The sequence below is a fragment of the Zootoca vivipara genome, chromosome 9 (assembly GCF_963506605.1).
Source record: "Zootoca vivipara chromosome 9, rZooViv1.1, whole genome shotgun sequence".
Lineage (NCBI taxonomy): Eukaryota > Metazoa > Chordata > Lepidosauria > Squamata > Lacertidae > Zootoca > Zootoca vivipara.
Genome location: NC_083284.1, coordinates 2,321,449 through 2,343,682, shown reverse-complemented (window position 1 = coordinate 2,343,682; position 22,234 = coordinate 2,321,449). Strand labels below are relative to the sequence as shown.

Sequence of the window (22,234 nt, the reverse complement as noted above, 5' to 3'; positions counted from 1 at the left end):
CAGTTTTTTTGTTTCTTTTGCATATTTTAATTATAGATGTTTTTCTGTTGCTGAGTATCTTAATTGTGGATTGATTGAATAGCTGTAAATAACAGACACAAATTTGGCATATAAGTGGAATAATAATAATAATAATAATAATAATAATAATAATAATAATAATAATAGACAACTCTCAAAAAGCAAAGCCTTCTTCAGATTGTGGAAAATTATCCTCCACTACTTGGATGTAGCTCCTGCCCTGAATAACTAGAATGTGAACTTTCTGAAGCTACAACATAGCTTAAGATCAGAGTCCATTTTGAAGTTTTTTTTGGGGGGGGGGAGGGCTGATCCCCTGGAGTTTTTTGGGGGGGAGGTACAGCTGTTAGCAGAAAGGAGAAAGAGGAAGGCCACGTTCCTTCTCTGGAGTTCTTAGGACCTAAGCCTAGACGTATTTAGTTTAACACAACCTAATCTAATCTAAAAACACACAATAAAAAAATTCCTTCCAGTAGCACCTTAGAGACCAACTAAGTTTGTCATTGGTATGAGCTTTCAAACTGTGCATGCACACGAAAGTTCATGCTAATGACAAACTTAGTTGGTCTCTAAGGTGCTACTGGAAGGAATTTTTAAATTTTGTTTTGACTATGGCAGACTCAACACGGCTACCTACCTGCAACTAGAACTAAAAACACACAATAACAGAAATGCAAACTGCACCCCAGTTAGCGGAGCACGGAATTATTTCCGCATGAGACGCATAGGTGTGTGAAAACTGTCACCCTCGATCCTTGTTTAATCGCATCGGCTAGACAGATTCTAATTGTACAGTTCACATATTGGGGATGTGCAAGAAATTCGGTTCACATTTCAATGTGAACTATGTGGTTTACACTTTCCCAACGAAATATGCAAACAGAGGCTGCTGTCCCTTCAAAATTTGCACTTGCCAGATGCTGTGATTCAGTTCACCAACCAAGTAATGTTGGGGGTGTGCATCTAGTAGGAGAAAAGTGGCACCAAAGTGTTCACATACAAGAATGTGTTATGTGATATAAAACGGCTCATGAAGATGCTTATATGAGGCAAAAGTGCATGCACAAAATTGTGTGTCTTAGGGGAAATTCTCGCTGAAAAGCTGGAAAATTTTCATGAAGAATTTAAAAAGGAATTGCAAACTGACGTGGAAATGTGGCCAGAAAAATCAGAAACGGATCCAGACACATTTGTCTATCTCTTTGAACTTGTCCTGTCTTGACACGATGACCTAAAGGCCAGCGCTGGAGTGTCCAGGTGTGTAAAAACGAACGCCAATGTCTTTGCAGGCCCTCTTGGCTTCCCAAGAGCCTTGGAGCTGGCGAGGGCTGGTGTCCCTTTAAGAGCTCTAGCTGTTTGTCACTGGAGCGCCGAGCCAAGCTGCTCTGCCAGCTCAGGAGCAGGAGGGAGAAGGGCCTGAACTGTAGGGAAAGCAAACATCCCAGAGGACGGGCCAGATCCGAGGCGAGGAGGGGGAGGAAACCCTCTAGGCCTCCCGAAATGTTGCGGGTCTTCGTTCTCCACGCACAGAACGTCCAGAGTCCAGATACGGATATCAGCGATGCTTATTGCTCAGTGGTGTTTGAAGGTAAGGAGGAGGCAGGATGAGTTTGCAACTACAGGGGCCAAGGCGAGGAAAGCAGAGGTGCAAGGCAGAGAGAGCACCCAAGGGTGCCGGTGGTGGGGTGGTGGGGAGAACACCACCTCTCTCTGCCATTCTCAGGGGCCAAAGGGGATTTGGAGAGGGACGTTTGGGGCTGTTTCTATTTGCAGGTTGCAGAATGATAGACAAGCAAGAAACCAATCCCTGCACACATCTGCATGAACCTCAGGTCTCCAGGGAGGTTTGTGACTTTTTAGTTTAGAGGAAAAGAGAGTTGAGACATAGTAGGAGTTTATAAAAAGTCTGCATGTCATGGGGAAAGTGGATGCAGAGAAGTTTTCCTCCCTCCTATTCCTAGAACTTGGGCACACCTGACAAAGGTGAATGTTGGAAGGTTCAGGACAGACACAGTCCTTCACGCAGCTCATAGTTACACTGTGGAACTCCCTCCCACAAGAAGCGTGATGGCCACCAACCCAGGCAGCTTTAAAAGAGAATCGGACCAATTCCCAGAGGAGAGGGCGATGGATGGCCAGCTATGTTTCTCCCTTTGCAGTGGGAGACCGCAGGGCTTCCAAAAACCAATGACAGGAGGGAAGAGGGCTCTGGTGCTCAGATATTGCTTGCAGGTTCCCCAAAGGGAGCTGCTCAGCCCAGGTGAGAACAGGAGGCTGGACTAGATGGGCCGTTGGGCCTGATCCAGCCGGCTCTTAGGAGGTGTGTCTCCTGCTCATCCTCAGCCAAACTTCATGGCCCCAAAGCCGCCCCCCCCCATCATCCTGGTGTAGTTGCTCAGCCTGTGGGAGAAACAGTATTCGTGGCAGAGTCTCTGCCAGGTCCAGAAAGGACATGGGACCCAAGGAAGCGGCTCAACCCAGCCCAAGTTTAAAGTTCTGTGTTGGGCATCTGCCTTGTGAAATAATAAAACTTGGCTTGCTCTTTGGGTACTTTGCATTTCGGCTGGGAGGGCAGGGGAAAGCCTTGGCTGGGGCCACTTGAGGTGCTGCGCATGGACTGCACCACTTCAGACCGCAGGGGGCTCCGATGATGTAAGGCAGTGTAGTAATTGTATGTTGCTCCTGAGGGAGCGTCTCCACCCCCATCGTTCTGCCCGGACACTGAGGTCCAGCACCGAGGGCCTTCTGGCGGTTCCCTCGTAGCGAGAAGCCAAGTTCCAGGGAACTAGACAGAGGACCTTCTCGGTGGTGGCGCCTGCCCTGTGGAACGCCCTCCCATCAGATGTCAAAGAAAAAAACAGCTACCAGATTTTTAGAAGCCATCTGAAGGCAGCCCTGTTTAGGGAGGCTTTTAATGTTTAATAGATTATTTTATTTTATTTTTCTGTTCTAAGCCGCCCAGAGTGGCTGGGGAAAACCCAGCCAGATGGGTGGGGTATAAATAATAATATCATTATCATTATTATTATTATCATTATCATTATTATTTCCCCTGCATCCCATGGCATCTAGAACGCTTCTCCCTCACATGCTAGTTTTCTCTGTGCAGGGATTTTATTTGCGCTTTAATTCATTTGACTCCTCCCTCCCTTTCCATATTCCAAAGGGGGGGGGAGTCCAAGTCCAGGTTGACCACGTCACCCTCCTGCATCTGAGGAGCATCTCCACCTCCATCGCTCTGCCCGGACACTGAGGTCCATTGCCGAGGGCCTTCTGGCAGTTCCCTCGCTGCGAGAAGCCAAGTTACAGGGAACCAGGCAGAGGGCCTTCTCGGTGGTGGCACCCGCCCTGTGGAACGCCCTCCCACCAGAGGTCAAAGAGAAAAACAACTACCAGACTTTTAGAGGACATCTGAAGGCAGCCCTATTTAGGGAAGCTTTTAATCTTTAAGAAATTTGTGTATTTTTATATTTCTGTTGGAAGCCGCCCAGAGAGCTGGGAAGACCCAGCCAGATGGACGGGGTATAAATAATAAATAAATAAATATTATTATTATTATTATTATTATTATTATTATTATTATTATTATTGCTGCTGGTGAGCTATTTCACAAAGAAAAGCAAGATGAGATCTGGGTCGGAGGGAGCCAGCGTTTGTCCACAGTTTTTCCGGGTCATGTGGCCAGCATGACTAAGCCACTTCTGGTGAACCAGAGCAACACACGGAAATGCCATTTACCTTCCCGCTGGAGTGGTACCTATTTATCTACTTGCACTTTTGCTTTCAAACTGCTAGGTTGGCAGGAGTTTTCCTCTTTGACATCTCATGGGAGGGCGTTCCACAGGGCTGATGCCACCACCGAGAAGGCCCTCTGCCTGGTTCCCTGCAACTTGGCTTCTCGCAACGAGGGAACCGCCAGAAGGTCCTCAATGCTGGACCTCAGTGTCCAGGCAGAATGATGGAGGTGGAGACGCTCCTTCAGGTATACTGGACCGAGGCCATTTAGGGCTTTAAAGGTCAGCACCAACACTTTGTATGGTGCATTAGGCACAAGAGGGCAGGTCTCTGCCCCAAGGAGCTTCCAAACTAAAGCTCAGAAGCAGGTAGACAAGCAGAGGAAATGGGAGGCAGAAAGAGGCAGGAGGAGCTGGTGATGCGCACTCGCAGTGACCAATTTTCTTGCCCCTGCATGGCCACGGTTAACTTCACTGCAGGCTCGGCTTCGAATAAGCAAAGGCAGAAGGAAGAGAGTGTCTCTGTGCATGTGCAGAGCGTTCTGTCTCATGGAGAAGCCATGTGGCTAAGAGGGCTTCAGAGGAGGTGATAACATAGCACTATGCACAAGCAGCAGAATGCAACATTTGATGTAATAAACCAGAAATGGAAGTTGGGGGAAGTCAACTGTTAGGGGGAAAATTGGAAAATGAATGTTAAGTAATGATATTGCATATTTGTTATGAGAAAAGAAAATTAATTAAAAAAATTATTTAAAAAGAGAGCATTTCAGAGGGTCTGCGGTCCTCCTCCTTTCCCGTGCCCCCTCTGCCCCACCTCCACAGACCCGCCCTCGTAATCTGAGAGCCTGGATCCTGCCGGGTATCTGGGTATTTGGCAAGAGGCGCCGCAGATGCCCAGCAAAGGAGGCAGATGAGAAACATGACCTGCCCAGCAGCACCACACCCGACTCTTTTTATAGTTTCCTCCTTGCCGTCACACAGCGCCGTTGGATCCTGGCCCCAGCACCTGTTTGGGCAGCGGGGGCTGGGATGGCTGACGCCAGCTGGGGACTGGGCGCTCTCTCTGGGTCGCAGAAGCGCCTGCAAGTGGCCAGGGCTTAGTGGCTGCTTTGCAAAGAAGGAGAACATGAGAGGAGCAAGGGCTGTTTGACCGTGGAGCAGGCTCTCCTTCCTTGGAGGGGTTGAAGCAGAGGTTGGGTGGTAAAGGTAAAGGTACTCCTGGCCGTTAGGTCCAGTCGCAAACGACTCTGGGCTTGCGGCGCTCATCTCGCTTTATAGGCCGAGGGAGCAAGCGTTTGTCCGCAGACAGCTTCTGGTCCTATTGTTAATCATTTCCTCCTGCATCTCTTATGATGATCCAGATCTTTTACATCTCCATTGTGTCCAAAAGGTAAAGGTAAAGAGACCCCTGACCATTAGGTCCAGTCGTGACCGACTCTGGGGTTGCGCGCTCATCTCGCATTATTGGCCGAGGGAGCCGGCGTACAGCTTCCAGGTCATGTGGCCAGCATGACAAAGCCGCTTCTGGCAAACCAGAGCAGCACATGGAAACGCCGTTTACCTTCCCGTTATAGCGGTTCCTATTTATCTACTTGCATTTTAATGTGCTTTCGAACTGCTAGGTTGGCAGGAGCTGGGACCGAGCAACGGGAGCCCACCCTGTCACAGGGATTCGAACCGCCGACCTTCTGATCAGCAAGCCCTAGACTCTGTGGTTTAACCCACAGCGCCACCTGGGTCCCCTGGGTCCAAAATTCACCATTAAATTACAAGTGTTATTCCAATCCTACTAACAATTTTAACTGTTTACAATGGTCTTTAAGATAAGTTATAAATTTCCCCCATTCCTTATTAAAATTCTGGTCTTCCTGATTTCTGATTCTTCCAGTCATTTTTGCCATTTCAGCATAGTCCATCCACTTGATCTGCCATTCTTCTCTGGTAGGGACTTTATCCCCCCCCCCCCAATCTCTGGCCCAATAATGCAGTCATGGTCGCATGCATAGTCTTTTCTGCTCCCTTGGGATCCTACAATCCTAGAGTTGGAAGGGGTACCGAGGGTCATCTAGTCCAACCCCCTGCAGGGCAGGAATCTCAGCTAAAGCATCCATGAGAGAGGGCTATCCAACCTCTGCTTAAAAACCTCCAAGGAAGGAGTCTGGGAATGAAGCCATGTGCCCATGCCAAAACAATCAGTATGGAAATCAGAATTCTGTGAACTGCCCTGAGTGGTATATAAATTCAATTAATGATGATGATGATGTATAACTGCTCCAATGTAATCATTACAAGTCGTCCACAACCTTCCGAGGGAGACTGTTCTGCTAGGGTTGGCCTAGATGATCCTCAGGGTCCCTTCCCACTCTGCGATTCTGTGATTCTATGATAAGAAGAGGCTGCTGGATCAGGCCAAAGGGGAACCCTTCTAGACCACCTTCTCACCAATGGAAAACCTGCAAGGAGGACCTGAGCACCCTCTCCTCTCCTGTGGTTTCAAGCAACTGGGAATAATAATAATAATAATAATAATAATAATAATAATAATAATAATAATATATTATTTATACCCTGCCCATCTGGCTGCATTTCCCCAGCTACTCTGGGCGCTCCCAACTGAAACAACAACAACAACAACAACAACAAAACAACAACAAAGCAGTAAAACATCAGACATTAAAAAAACAGGGCTGCCTTCAGATGTTTTCTAAACGTCAGTTGTTTATTGACTTGACATCTGGTGGGAGGGAGTTCCACAGTTTAACACTGCGATGCGGGGACTCCCCCCCCTCCCCATCCTGAATCTTCCATCCATCAGCTTCATTAGATGTCTGTGAGTTTCTGGCTTTATGAGAGAGGGAGATGAACTTTATCCGCTGTCTCCATGCCAATTCTTCCTCCTCGCCTTTTCTCCAAACTGAAAAGTCCCAAACTGAGAATCCATAGACAGGGCCAGATTTCCCAGCTGGATTCTTTCTCTCCCCCTGGGATCACTGAGTCATCAATCCTGCTGCTGCCAAAGGGTATTTCCACCCAACAGGTGCAGAATTTGTGGGGGAAACAGTCATCCGCCTTAAGCTCGTGTTATTTAAGGTGGTTCTGCTCTGCCTTCGACGTGCACAGGGCAGCCGAGAGGACTCATCCTGCGCATGCCTTCTGTAGGCTCTTCTTCACGAAGGCTCTTGCCTCACCAACCTGCCAGGTCTCCCCCCTCTTTCTCAGGGATTGCCCAGTCTACGGGTGTCCCTGGAGGAGGGAAGGAGAGAGGGCTCTTTTCTGAGCTGGGGGAGAGAGGGAAGGAACTGCTCTGAACATCCAGCTGGAGGAGTGGAGAAGGAGACAGGAATGCGAAATCTGCTTTGCTTTCCATGGAGGTCCGGGGGGGGGGGTGGGTCCTCTGCATTGCAGGGAATTGGACTAGAGGACCCTTGGGGTTGCCCCAAGAGTCATTTAGGCAGCCCTGCCAGTCAACAGGCTCTGCAGGCTGCTGCTGCTGCCAGCCAGAGCATTCCAGCCCAACCGGGACAGGCTTACTTGGGCTGAAGGCAGCATGGTGGCCCCCCCCTCATCACGGTGAATGTCCTTTTACGCAGGCTAGATGTGTCCGCCCTCCTGCCAAGAGGAAATTGGCCCTTCCTGTTGCCATCTGCTTTCCGGCCCTGCCAGCTTCCTGTCCACCCCTCCCCATCTTCCCATCAGATTTCCATCTGGGGTGTAAATGGCTAGAATACTTTGAAAAGATGCTGTCAGTGGCTCAAATGTGTTCTTTCCAACTTTTCCAATTCGTTTCTATGGAACCCTCGGATGGCACAACTGGGTTTTTCTGTGACTGTTTTTATTCTATCTGTTGGACAAAGTCTCTATCTCCTGCTTGTTGTTGTTTAGTCGTTTAGTCGTGTCCGACTCTTCGTGACCCCATGGACCAGAGCACGCCAGGCACTCCTGTCTTGCACTGCCTCCCGCAGTTTTGTCAAACTCATGTTCGTAGCTTCGAGAACACTGTCCAACCATCTCGTCCTCGGTCGTCCCCTTCTCCTAGTGCCCTCCATCTTTCACAACATCAGGGTCTTTTCCAGGGAGTCTTCTCTTCTCATGAGGTGGCCAAAGTATTGGAGCCTCAGCTTCAGGATCTGTCCTTCCAGTGAGCACTCAGGGCTGATTTCCTTCAGAATGGATAGGTTTGATCTTCTTGCAGTCCATGGGACTCTCAAGAGTCTCCTCCAGCACCATAATTCAAAAGCACTGATCCTTCATGGATCAATGCCTTGTCGTGGCGAAGGGGCTTGAATAACTCAGAGAAGCTACGAGCTATGCCATGCAGGGCCACCCGAGATGGACAGGTCATAGTGGAGAGTTTTGACTAAACGTGATCCACCTGGAGAAGGAACTGGCAAGCCACTCCAGTATCCCTGCCAAGAAAACTCCATGGACAAAGACAACAGGCATATCTCCTGCTTAATCATCCATAACCTCAAAATGGTTGATACAGAATATAAAATGTTCGTTAAAAATACGGATTTATTGAATTTGTATCCCAGCTTCCCTCCTCTGCAAGAGCTCCAAGTGCTGCAAATGTTTCAGTGAGTGAGCAGGACAAACCCAAACTTTCCCCACTTCTCTAATCTCACTCTCCAGTTTCAGTCACTGATGAAACTCAAACAGCAGAATTAAGCCTTTTGCTGTGCTGGCTTGAAGCCCTGTGTGATTAGTCTGGCCACGGGCTTGGAATGGACTAAACTCACTCCTCAATGGGTCATGGAAGTGGCCTGTGGAACTCATTGCAACCAGATGTCATGACAGACAGAAGCACATGTGGTTTTCTATGTACTTTAGATCATGGAGGAGGATGGGGGGTGTATTAGATGAATGCTGCATGTGGCAAGCAGGAGGGAGACATCCCATAGTCAGAGGCAGCATCCCTCAGGCTACCCGATGCCAGGGAGGGAGAAAGGACAGTCAGGGACACCGGTCGCCTTCTTGTTCTGCTAGTGAGCTTCATGGCTGGTTGGGGATTTGAACCCTGCTCTCCCAGGTCCTGCTCGGACACTCTCAGTGGGTCTCAAACATTTTTGTGCTACTGCTGCCTTGGTTCCATCAACTCGCCCCCAGTGCCCCCCCACCCCACCCTGCCCTACACCATAAAGCCCCCCCCGGGGGGGGAAGGTGAGATTACCTACGGTAGGAGGATGCAAAGAGGCAGGGGATTATGGAGGGCACAAACCAGACTTTGAAAAGCTGATATCACAGGATCAAATTTATCAGTTTTGTTTAATTAATTAAACTAAATAGTTTTAACTGGATTTTGAATAATTGCTTTTATCATGTTATTGCCAGGTGAAATTGTTCCTTTTTAACCGGGGCTTTGGCTGATTAATATTCTATGGCCTTTTAAAATATGTTTGTGGGAAGGGGATGTTATTGTTTCCTTTCCTTTTTTGTTTTCACTATTTATTTTGTGACTTCAGCCTGTATTTCTATCTTGTGAACCACACTGAGATCTTCAGATGAAGGGCAGTGTATAGAATTAATAGAAAAAGAAGTGCGGGAACTCACCCCGAATGCCTCCCTTCTTCTAGGTGGAATTCCAGTGCAGTTAATGCAGCTAAACCTGAGTGAAGAAAGAGGTGGTTTCATCTTGTATGCTAGGCAGGGCCAGATTGAGACCTTTTTTTAGAGGCCCTAAGCACTTAAAAGGGACCCAGGTGGCGCTGTGGTCTAAACCACTGTGCCTAGGGCTTGCTGATCAGAAGGTCGGCGGTTCAAATCCCTGTTACGGGGTGAGCGCCTGTTGCTTGGTCCCAGCTCCTGCCAACCTAGCAGTTCGAAAGCACATCAAAATGCAAGTAGATAAATAGGAACCGCTACAGCGGGAAGGTAAACGGCGTTTCCATGTGCTGCTCTGGTTTGCCAGAAGCGGCTTTGTCATGCTGACCACATGACCTGGAAGCTATACATCGGCTCCCTCGGCCAATAATGCGAGATGAGCGCGCAACCCCAGAGTCGGTCACGACTGGACCTAATGGTCAGGGGTCCCTTTACCTTTAAGCACTTAAAAGATTTTGGTGCCCCCATATATATCTCATTCAAAATATAAACAATAAACAACTGTCAATTGTACTTTTTGAAAGGAAACAAAACCTACAGTAGGATGGAAAATAATCTTAATTTTTTTTAACCTCCCACTTTATTTCTATTTGAAAAAAAATTCTCCCACTTTTTCTAATTGCAAAGTCTTTGATCAGATCCTCAAACTAATCTTACCCGACACACCTGCTTCTATACTCAGCCGAGATGAGGCATCCAGCCTGTTGGGATTTTAAACATACTTTAACTGAGAAAACGAACACTCAGAGGAGCGACTGGTGACCATTCATGTTTAAAATCCCGCACTGGAAAATTTCTGGGGTGCTTCCCGTGATGCCCTAAGCACGTGCTTATTTTGCTTAACGGTTAACCCAGCCCTTATGCTTGGACGGTTTTTTTGCTGTCTTTTAATGCCTATGGTTGCCTTTAAAATTATTATTATATATTGTCATTTAAACACCTTGTTGTAAGCCACCCAGGGAATATTAATGGACTGGTGGCTATATAAATCTAACAGCAAACAAACAAACAAACATATCTCCCAGTGACGAAATGCGACGGAGCTGAGGGCTGCCCGGCGCGGGCGAGTAGCTTCGCGCAGCTGCGCTTCCTTTTGCGCGCCGAGCATCCCGGGCGGCCGATCGCGCAGCGCCCCCTGGCGGGATAACGCCCCGCCCTGCCTGCCGACTGGTCCTGATGCTGCGTCCGGCGCTGGGCGGGAGGCGGGCGGCGCGGGGCGGGGATGGCTCTGCGTGGCCGGCGGGCGCTGCGCCCCTGAAGGCGGACGCGCGCCAGAGAGAGACAGAGACCATGTTCCGCTGCGTCGTGCAGCGCGCCTGCAGCCTGCCCGCCTTGGAGAAGGGCGACAAGCGCAGCGACCCGGTGGCCAGCGTCACCTTCCGAGGTAAGAGCCCCGCCGAGACACAGCCCAGAGGCAGAGGGTGGGGGGCAGAGGTCTGGACAGGGGGGGGGACCTCCTCTTGCTCTTTGCCCCACCACACAGGCTGGTCAAAAAGGGAGCTCTGCCCGCACTCCTGTTTTGTTCTTTTTGCAGAGGGAGTTTATTCTAATTTGTATCTTTGATTCATGCTTTTGGACTTTTTTTTCATACTTTATTTATTTCATTGCATTTTATAGCATACCTTGTTTTTTGAGGAGCTCAATGTGGCTGGCATGGTACCCCTCGAGGTAGGCTGAGAGGCAGGGGGCTGGCTCCCAAGGCCACACCTAGTGAGCTTCCTGGCCAAGTGGGGATTTGAACCCTGGTCTCCTCCCGGGAGAAATGGGAAAGTCTTGGGTTTGCTCTGCCTCCACAGTCGGAGGCAGCGATGCTTCTGAATCCTTGTTGCTGGAAACCGGGAGGGGGGGGGAGTTGCTCTTGCGCTCAGATCCTGCTTGCAAGTTTCCCATTGTCACATCTGGTTGGCCCCTGGGAGAACAGGATGCTGGCCTAGATGGGTCCCCTTGGGCCTGATCCAGGCACGATCTTCTCAAGTTGTTATGTTCCTGTATCTGCCCCGTTGTTCCTTCTGAATTGCTGTCTTCTGATGTGTTTCCACCAACCAACTCCAATTCACGTTTTTATTTTGCGTGATGTTGTCATGACCCTCTTCTTCCTTATGTCTTTGAGCAAATAAATAACAGAATGATTGAATGATTATAGATAAGGAAAGGACACAAAAAACAACAAGCCAGCAACACCAAGAGACATTTTAAAGCATAAAATCATTGGACGTTGTCTTACACTGAGTCAGATCATCATTGGTCCATCTAGCTAAGTATTGTCTGCTCTGACTGGCAGCAGCTCTCCAAGGTTTCAGGCAGCGAGCCTTTCTCAGCCCTGTCTGGAGATGCTGCCGGGGATTGAGATGTAATTATTCTGCATGCAAAGCAGATGTTCTTCCCCTCTTGCCTTCTCCCTACAGACCACGCCAATGAGCATTGTGCGCAGCAGTGCAGCACCCATCTCTTACATTTACAGATCACATGGAAACCCAGTTAAAGCAAGAACTCCTTTAAGCCAGAAGTGTGAAAACATCTGCATTGTTTCTGGGAACCCGGGGAGGGAACTAGATGTCTGCATCCAGCAAAGATTTATATAGACATACCTATATTACAGGGAGTGATCTCATAGCAGAATTGTGGACTTGGAAGGGACCTCGAGGGTCATCTAGTCCAACCCCCTGCAATGCAGGTATCTTTTGCCCAACGTGGGGCTCGAACCCACCACCCCAAGATTAAGAGTCTCACGCTCTACTGAGATCTCTCAACCTGAAATCAAGTTGAGAGGTTCCGCATGTCAGTTGTTCCCTTTAAAGGGGAACAGAGGTGCAATTTGACATTTCACTTGTGTGGGGCAATGGTGGAATGGGGACTGTGTAACCTCAGATAAAATGGTAGGCAAGACGCCCTCCAGCTCTCCACCCGGCTGAAAATAAGAGCTCCCTTCTAAGCTTGGAATAGTTCTATTTTCACGCCAGGGATTCTTGCTAGTGCCCCACCCTGCTGAGATCTCCGACTGTGCTCTCTTCTGTCTGTTACTGCATAGCTGGCCCTGCACTTATTCCAAAGCACAGAGTTTCTCGGAGACCTGAGGTCCAGAGTTGCAGCTAAGACAACTGAAACCTGGAGAGGGGTCAGCGACTCACGCTTAGCAAAATTTGAGCCAGGCATTATTCCCTTTATATTATTTTTTTAATTTTTTCCAAATGTCTTCACAATAACCTCAAATCAAATAATCGCATTATTTCATACGTTGGCTTCCCACCCTAATCTCCACAGTGTTTTTACTCCTGGATTATATTTTTATCAATGACAAAAAAGTTTCTCTGCTGCAATCATTTTGTCATTTTTCTTCCGTTGCTTTTATCACAAATCCTGCCTGCGATTTCATTTGGCTGTAATACTTTTAAAAAAAAGTCTATGAAAGGCCTCAACTTTTCTTTGAAAAGTTCATCATTCTGACCTCTTAATTTTGCTGCCAGCTTTTCCATTTCTGCCATAGCTGCCAAGTTATCCCTTTTTTTAAGGGATTTTCCCTTATGCTGAATAGGCTTCCTCGTGAGAAAAGGGAAAACTTGGCAGCTATGATTTCTGCCTAGTCCATTTCTTTCAAAAGCCACTCCTTCTTCATTGCAACCTTCTCTTCTTTCCATTTCTGAGCATATAATATTCTAGCTACTGTTGTCACAAACATAAACAGTTTGGGCATCTTCTTTGGAACATCTGCTCCTATTATACCTGCAAGCTTCTGGTCGTTGGGGAATATCCCATTTAAACCTTTTCTGCCTTTCAATATATATAAGGCCAAGCCTTATTCCCCAATGGGGGGCTAGCAGGATTTCCTGGGTCTGGTGTATTGTGTGTGTACCATCAGGTCCAGATTCCTGCCTTGCAGGGGGTTGGACTAGATGGCCCTTGGGGGTCCCTTCCAATTCTAGAATTCCCTAATTCTATGAAGTTGCAGTCCAAATCGCCTTGCTGAAGGCGGGTTTGGGTTCCCATTTTGGTATGTTGGCTCATGTTGCCAGCTGGGCTCCAATGTCATGCAAGGAACAATTTTGTGTGTTTTTTTGTATATAATTTTTTTATTAAATGTTCTGTTTTATATTTTAAAGTACTCGTTTTTTACATCCTTAAAATATCAATGACTTCCCTTCTTCTCTTTCCACGGTTCGTTTTACATATCATAAATCCCTGCATATTTCACAGAAACTATACCATTCAGTATTCCCTTATTACATCCATTAAAACCTATTTACACTGTTGAATTTATCTTAATGCTGCCATCGAAGCAAGGAACAATTTTAAACCTGCACGTGCATCACGGGGGAAAATTAGCATTTGCAAATGAGCAGTGGCAACTTTGGCCGTTCTCTGCCCTCCTGCACTTCCTTGGGAACAAATGTCATCTGCAAACCCAGCTCCACTCTTTCCTTCCTCCTTCCCATTCTGAGCTGGGATTCCAGTGATGCCCTTTTAAAATACTGCTCTGTCTGAGTCTGCTGAGTGACCATATATAGCAGTTTTTGGCTCCGCACCGGGGTGGGTGGGTGGGGGGAGCCGCAGAGCTATGCCAGGCAGACCTTCCTGCAGACCTTTGGCAATAGCAGCCCCTCCTATTGTTCTTTCTCTCAAGAGTCTTCCTTTTCCTTTTGCCATTTTGTGGCAAAACTGAGCAGAGAGAGAGAGAGAGAGAGAGAGAGAGAGAGAGTGTCCCTTTCTGCCCCTGCCAAGATGTCTTGCTCAGCCTTCCAAGCCTTTTTTCTCCGCTTCGGAGTCTAGATCCTCCTCCCGGTTTTGGACACCTCTGTTTAGACGATCGAACATGTGATGCGCTCCAAAGATAGATTACAAAAGCAGCAAGCGGATGAGGCAGAATTGTTTTCACCTCCTCGGACAGTCGAGCTGTTCCAGAAGCACCAGGCGGCGGCCTCTATGCCAGGGGAATGTGGCTAGGTGGTTAGAGCAGCCTTCCAGAAGTTTGGGTCTCCGTCTCCCATCCATCTCCCATCCCAACCATTGGCTGAGCTGACGGAGGAGCTTGGAGACGGTGGCCCAATAAAAGCTGGGACAACAAAGTCAGAGAACTCTGGCTGGGCGAGTCTTGCATTTTTGGAAGGGGAAATAGGTGGCCTATATCTTTAAAATGAAACCAAGCAAATGGATGAATGATGCCAAGCAGGGCCTGAATCGGGGCCTCTAGTCTGGGCTTTTTACAGGCTTTGACACAAAGGGGTCAAGTGCCCATCTGTATGAGGGAAGGTGACCTGGCGTCAGGGCCTGCCCAAGGCATTTTGCTGCCAGAGGAGAAACAGCTGGTGTTCCCCCCACAGCCTCTAGTGAAGTGGGGGCCCAAAGCTCTCCCCATTATATCCTTATTTTAGACTCTGCACATGCATACAGAGAGAGAGAGTGAGACAGAGAGGAGAGAAAGAAAGAATGAATGAAAGAGAGAGAAATATATATATATATATATATAGAGAGAGAGAGAACAGAAAAAGAAAAAGAGAAAGAAAGAAATAGAAAGAAAGGAAGAAAGATGTGGCAGACCACATGGAAAGAAAGAAATCCCTGGGATGCTACCACTACAGAAAGACAGAAAGAGAGAGCGAAATAGAAAGAGAGAGAGAGAGAAGAGGAAAGAAAGAAGGAGAGAGAGAGAGAAATAGAAAGAGAGAGAAGAGAAGAGAAGAGAAAGAGAGAGAGAGAGAGAGAGAGAGAAGAGGAAAGAAAGAAGGAGAGAGAGAGAGAAATAGAAAGAGAGAGAAGAGAAGAGAAGAGAAGAGAAGAGAGAGAGAGAGACAGACAGAAGAGAGACAGGAAAGGAGGGGCAGGAAGTCCAGGAGAAACTTTGCATGGTTTTGTTTTTAATTGTATATGATGATAAATGTTTTGGAATATTTTTGGAGATTTAATAAAAATGATATGGAAAAAAATGAATTGATTGCTTTCCCTGTTCTCTTGTAAGTTCCAACACCTTCCTCTTAACTTGGGCAGGTGGATAAACATGCGATCTGTGTGCAGGATCTTCAGCCACACCGGCTGCCAGGGATCTTGTTGCTGTTACTCCTTCCAGAATTTTCTACTCTGATGGTTGGCTCTAGACCCACCGTCCAGAGGAGATGGCTGGACCGAAGGCTTACTGTGTTTTAGAGAGAATGAGTGTGGATGTGTTTGTTTGTGTGTGTGTGTGTGTGTGTGTGTGAGAGAGAGATCTCAAAGAAACCTGTTTTGCACCCAGGTTTGTTCCGTTGCTGATGCCCTTGTGCCCTTGTTATTTGCCTTTTCTGCCCATGCCCAGCCTTGGAACTGCAGCCCTGATCCTGTTGCACCCCTTCCCCTGTCTTGCCCACTGCCCCCTATCCTGGCACCTAGTAGCAGGGTGCCGGCTGGAGTCTATTTGGGCAGGCGTTGGCCCTCTGCACCAACCTCTGGCCAAGGATTCAGAAGCAGCTCTTTCTGCCCAAGATCATTTAAACTCCAGACGCAGTAACTGAACTGGAATTCAAGTCCTTGTACACACCTCCTCCTGTTGAGCTCTGCCCTGTCTCCAACTGGGCTGCGAATGGTTAATGTGGAAACATCTGTTCAGACAGATGTGCAAAATGTGCTGCTCTTGGGGCCGTTTCTTACCTTTCCGCTGTCTTCCCTAGGGGTGAAGAAGAGAACCAAGGTGATCAAGAACAACGTCAACCCTGTGTGGAACGAGGTGAGCCGCCCGCCCCTCTGCCTGAGTCTCTGATGGGTACGACCCTGCGCTTAATTTCAGCAGAGACGGCTGTGGGTCAGTCCCAGCATCACGTTCCCACTGTCAGGGATCAGCTATGGAAGATGCTCTTGGTTGGCATGGTCTTCCTCTGCACTGAGTAACTAGATCAGTTGGATCTCCTGGCGAGTTGGGAGGGAGGATTGGGACCCCCACTCTCACTCACTGTCCTGCTTCCCTCCTTTCCTCCTAGGGCTTTGAGTGGGACCTGAAAGGGATTCCATTAGATCAGAATGCAGAGCTCCACGTCGTCGTCAAAGACCATGAGAAGATGGGCAGAAACAGGTAGGAGGTCTCCACAAAACCTTCAGAGCAGCTGGCCGACTTTGGCTCATGGCCGGCCCTACCGTTGGCAGATGCGAGGCAGCGCGGGGATGTCTTGCAATGTGCAAATTCCCCAAATGAGGGGTGCTCAAAAGTTTGAACGCGACTTGCGAATTCAAAAGACCTCTTGCTTAAATGGATATCAATTAGCTTTGCTTGGGAAGCATAGTGTGCGTGGAATAATGTTTTCCGTGAATTTGGTTAACCCTCTTGTGAAGCCATCGGCTCCTAGTGTAGCATCCTGTCCTCCCGATGGCCAAGCAGATGAAGACATAAGAGCTCAGTCGGTAGACTCTTAATCTCTGGGCTGTGGGTTCAAGTCCTGAAAAGGGCAAAAAAGTTTCCTGCATTGCAGGAGGTGGACCAGATGAACCTCACGGTCCTTTCCAACTCTACAATTCTATAACTGAATGCAGAACTGTGCTGGATCAGGCCAATGGTCCCTCTAGGCCAGCATTCTGGTTTCCTAAGGGGCCAAGCAGGTGCCCCAACGGGAAGCCCACAAGCTGGATTCAAGCACAAGAGGAACTCTCTCTCCTCCTGTGGTTTCCAACAACTGGGATTCAGAAACATTTCTGCCTCTGGTTGTGGAGCAGAGCCTTCCTTGCTAGGAGTCCTGGCTAGGAGTTTCTTAGTGCAGAAAGTATTGATCTGATGTGTAGAGATCTTTCCTATTCTACTTAATTCAAGAGGGTTCTGGGAGCTTCTCTGTATGAAAGAAGCAAGCAGAAGGTTCCTGATGTTTGGGTTATTGCTTCAGAAAAGCTGAGTACAGCTGGCTTAAACTGGGACCGTTACTTCTTTTTGTCAAGGTCATGCTGACTATAAAAGTAGGGGCAGAAGGAGCCTGAATTTCTCTTTCTCTTTTTCTGTCTCTCTTCCTTCCGGTGTTCTGTGTGTAGCGTTAAGGTTTTCGTCTTATTAGAAGTGATTGTACGTGTAAGTTAAGTCTGCTGCAACTGGATTTCTTATGGACAGTGCCAGTCCTGAATGTATGGGATTTGTGACCATTATGCTCATTTGCCTTCACTAGCAGCAAAGCTCTGCTGGATGAAATAAGAATTGCCTCTGGTCTGTTTTTGGGGAATCCCGCAATGTGTTTCAGTTTTTACTCTGCCGACTATACGTTGGGAGTTTTATTCTGGATCAATGTTGAGCAGAATTCCTTGCTCTTTGGTGCATGCAAACCGCTTGCCACCTACTCTCTGCCTACGGAGAAGTTCAGGCATTCTTTGCGCAGGGAAACGCCTGGCCTCTCCGTGGCTCCGTGAGTTCCTAGCATTGGCAGGGGAGGAGGTGGCTGAAAGGACCCTTTATGCTGCTGAGTGACTTCAACAATTATCGACACTTCCAACCCTTTCCATTATACCTAGTTTTTGAGCTGATATTTCTCACAGGTTTGATGTTGTTAAGTTTTCTCATCTATTTTCTCTCTCTTTATCTCTCTGTTTGTCTACACATTACAAATACCATTCTAGGTCTGTCAATATTGAGTTGCTATTACTATGCTTTCTTAAATATTCTCTGAAAATAATCCACTCTTTTGATATCTTCTGAATGCCTATTCCTTGCACCCATCCCGTCAGTTTCACTAGTTGTAAATATTCAATCATTAAAACCTGCCATTCAATTCAGAATTTACCGTGTTTCTCATATTATAAGACACGTCTTATATTTATTTTTTCCTCAAAAAAACACACTATGGCTTATTTTCAAGGGATGTCTTATTTTTTTCCTCCTCCTCCTGCCGCGGCCGGCATTGCTGCTGCTCCTATCACTATGTCTTATTTTCGGGGTATGGCTTATATTCCTTGAATGCTTAAAAATCCTGCTATGGCTTATTTTATGGGGATGCCTTAAAATATGAGAAACAGGGTATTTTAGATCACATTTATTTTAGATCACATTTGGTCCGTTTTAATTTTAGATGTACTTAGATGTACTTTGAGTTTGTAAAACCATGTGTGAACTGTAAGGTATTTTTGTTGCGTAGTTTACATTTTAGACTCTATATTTTATATTTCATTTCTGAAGACTGGATGTATTTCTCGGAATTTTTTTTCCTCAATGAAGTTTATCTAAAATAAAATAAAATATGCTGCTGAGTGACATGGAAACAATTCTCGGAAAGGGAGAGAAAGTCACGTCTTAGGGGCACCAAGGGCCTTCTCAACATCCAGCAGGTCCCAGGTTCAATCCTTGCCTTCTCCCTGCTTCCCAAAACCCCCGAAAGGCACAGCTCGGTCTGTGAGCTCGGTGGACCCAAAGCAGCTTCGGATGTAGGGCAGGAGCTCAGATTTCTGGAGCCGGACCAGGGAGGGTTGTGGCTGCAGTCCTGGATTTGCGAACATAGGAAGCTTCCTTAAACAGAGCCAGACCTTGGGCTCATCCTCCTCTGCTTCCAGCCGGTGTAAAACAAGGTTTCCGTCTTAGAATTTTGAAGTGTCATGCATAGCTCTAGTGGCTTTAGCCCAAACGCTTTAGCACAGCGCAGAAGCTAGTTGAGGTGGAAATGACTAGTCGGCTAGACGCAGAATAACTATTTACAGGATTTATTAAAAGAAAAGAAAAGCAGCAGAGTTTCTGCATACAAAGCAAAGCAAAATAAATCCTCTCTCTCTCTCTCCAACCACACGCAGCACTCCTACTCCTAACACCCAACAAGAAACAACTGTGCTAGCATTCCTAGATAACAGAGTTCAGTGCTGGTCATTAACCAATGAGAGAGTTGTTGCCAGGCCAGGCAGACCTTGGCTTTCTGCCAAGAGTAAATTGACACTGCCTTGAGTTAATTGTGTGAAGCAAGAATCTGTAAGTTTCCCATGAGAACCAATTATCAGAAACCGAACATTCCGAAACTTGGGTCTCCAGCTAATTTTGGGCTACAGTTCCCATCATCCCAGACCATTGTTCCTGCTAGGTGGGGATGATGGGAGTTGTAGTCCAAAAACGGCCAGAGACCCGAGTTTGGGAAACCCTAGAGTAGACAATACTGAGCTCAAATGGACCAATGGTCTGATTCAGCATAAAGGCAGCTCCCTGTCTCTTCCTTGCTTATGGGGCAGACACACTGCCGCTGAGCTATGGTCCTTCAAAGGGGATTTCTCACACTTTTCCAGAGGACGTTGGTGGGGTTCAAAGCCTGGATCACACGCTGCCTTTGTCAGCCTTGTCTGCGTTGTAACCCTGTTCCTCTGTTGCTTCTCTGACTGCCTGGACGCAAAAGAAGTGCCCAAAATCCCCCAAATGATTGCCAACCCTGAATGGCTACTTGTGGGTTGGGTCTGCAACCTTTTTGGGCTCGTGGGCACATTTGGAGATGGTAGAAACCTTCTTGGAATTGTAGAGCTGGAAGGGACCCCAAGGGGCATCTAGTCTAGGGCTGCCGTATGTCCGGGTTTCCCCAGACACATCCGGAAATCAGGCTGAAAGAATGACGCCTGGGAGGATTTTTGCAGAATCGGCAGAATGTCCAGGGCGATTTTAAAAAAAAGTCCTTAAAAATCCCTCCAAATCCCCCAACCCTAATCTAGTCCAAACTAGAATGCAGGGCCCTCAATTAAAACATCCAGGACCACCCAACCTCTGCTTAAAAACCTTCAATGGAGAATCCACCACCTTTGGAGGGAGACCGTTCCACTGTCTAATGGCCCTTACTCTCAGAAAGTTCTTCCTGATGTTGAGTCGGAATCTCTTTTCTTGCAACGTGAAGCCATGGGTTCAAGTCCTGCCCTTCAGAGCAGGAGAAAGCAAGCTTGCTCTGTCTTCCACATGGCAGCCCTTGAGATATTTGAAGATGGCTCTCCTATCTCCTCTCAGTTTCCTCCTCTCCAGGTTAAACACCCCAACGCCCTCAACTGTTCCTCATCAGGCCTTGGATGCTCTTCGTCTCCCTCCTCTTCACACCTTCCAGCTTCTCACATTCTCCCACCTCCAGGAATTAGGCATGGGAAAAAAGGCCTTTCCGCTTTTTTCAAGCCCAGTTGGGGAGTCGACTATGGAATTCTCGTCTTGGCTATTGCCGCTTTGGAGAGAAGGCAACCGCCACCCCCCCACTGGCAGAGGAAGGGGGTGCGGTGGGTGCAGTCCACCCCGGGTGTCATCCCTGAGGGAGGCGACATTGCTGCTCCGCCCCGGGACGCTCGCCCCACCCCCACGGGTGACTAGCCCTGCCCCCGGGCGCACAGCATGTCCGCCACTCTGGGGGCTGGAGCAGCTAGCTCCACCTCTGCCCCCCGCACTTCCTGGGAATATCACAGCCAGCTTGGCGAAAAAGCCTTCCCTTGGAACCATGAGAAAGTTGTGCGGTTTTCTTTTATAAAGTAGTGATAAAAGTATTTCCTATGCCGATCTGCTGTGGGACAGAGGTGATTTGCAGGGCCGGCCCTACGTGCAGGCTGGGTGGCGCAGGGCACCACGGCGCCGGCCCGCCAGGGGGGCGCCACGAGCTGCGCCCGCCTGCTGGCCGGCCGGTCCGCCGCACAGCTGCGCCCACGGCAACCGCGCTGTGCCTGCCCGCCCGCCTGCCGCGCAGCGCCCGCCCGCTCACCGCGCTGGGAAACGGGGCGGGGGTGCACCGGAGGGATCCGGTGCACCACGGCGCCAGGGGCGCTTAAGACGTCCCTGGTGATTTGGGTGGTGGCAACTGGGGAGCAGAGTTTCCCTTCCCTTTCCCTCCAATGGTCCTTCCGCCCCCTGCCATTGGGGCTTGAAACCAGCCTCTTTGCGCAGCTGGTTCTCGAGTGAGTCTTCAGCCATCGTGCTCAATGACAGCAGCCGGGTCATTTGGAGTTTACTAGGGCTCCTTTCCGGTTCTTCCGATGGGCGGAGGACGGCCCAAGCAGCTTCCTCCTTGGCACATGGGAAGCAGGCAAGAGCAAGCGAGGTTGCCAAGGGGGCCCTGCTGATCCTCTTGGGGCAGTTTGGGGGCATAAGGTCACCCTGTGGCCCCAAACCGAGGCCTCTGTTGAAGAGAGCCACCCAAAACCATGCTCCCCACCTGATAAGGCAGCCTGAATGTTTTATGGAAGTTCAGCATGGGGGCGACATTGAATGTGGCTGGACAGTTGCACCTCGTCTTAGGCATTGATGCAGCTGGTCAATTGTGCCAAATTTTACACACACCCTCCAACATTTCTCCGATGAAAACAGGGTCGGCCCATTCCATCGTGATAATTTTCCTATATATACCCCACACGGCTGACTGGGCTGCCCCAGCCACTCTGGGCAGCTTCCAACATATATAAAAACAGAATAAAACATTAAACATTTTAAAAAACTTCCCTTTACAGGACGGTTTGGGGGTCGGATAACTCCATGCCCTTCAACATTTCTCCGATGAAAATAGGGACATCCTAAGGAAAAGTGGGACATTCTGGGTTCAGATCAGAAACTGGGATGGCTTCTCTAAATCAGGGGCATCCCTGGAAAATAGGGACACTTGGAGGGTCTGTTCTTCATTTGCTTATAAGAGGCTTTTCCTGCTTTCAGCTTCACTTCCTTTCTAAGAGAAAGTTCCCAAGGTTCTGATGCAGTTGATGGGAACGGCGTGACCTTGCGCCGAGTTTGCATTTGCCAGGGGATCCTGTGGATCCATGCACTTGATCAGGAACCGCTATGAGGAGCAGGGAATGGTGTTTGGCTGGCCTTTGCTTTTTCCTGGCTGAGAGGCTTAGGCTTTGGCCAAGTTCTGACCAACGTCCCAGTTGAGGATAGATGCAGGGTAGAATCGGAAGCCTCTGTCAAGGAACTTGCCCCAGGGGGAGACATCCAGCCTCAATTTTCATCTGAGGAGGCAGAGCAG

General features: G+C 48.4%; 1 protein-coding gene across 9 annotated transcripts in view; it reads left to right on the top strand.

Annotated features, from left to right (window-relative positions):
* The first annotated feature begins 648 nt into the window (after positions 1 to 648).
* Positions 649 to 22,234, top strand: part of DYSF (dysferlin) — a 178,204-nt gene continuing 156,618 nt past the window's right edge. For 4 of the 9 annotated variants that reach the window (XM_060278299.1, XM_060278294.1, XM_060278296.1 and 1 more), the window contains exons 1-3: positions 10,595 to 10,743; positions 15,995 to 16,050; positions 16,301 to 16,392. In XM_060278299.1, coding sequence (XP_060134282.1) covers positions 10,650 to 10,743; positions 15,995 to 16,050; positions 16,301 to 16,392 — 242 coding nt within the window. In that variant the 5' untranslated portion in view covers positions 10,595 to 10,649. Of the gene's footprint in view, positions 1,610 to 10,594; positions 10,744 to 15,994; positions 16,051 to 16,300; positions 16,393 to 22,234 lie in introns of those variants that run through there. The other 5 variants (XM_060278298.1, XM_060278292.1, XM_060278300.1 and 2 more) reach the window with 3 other exon arrangements.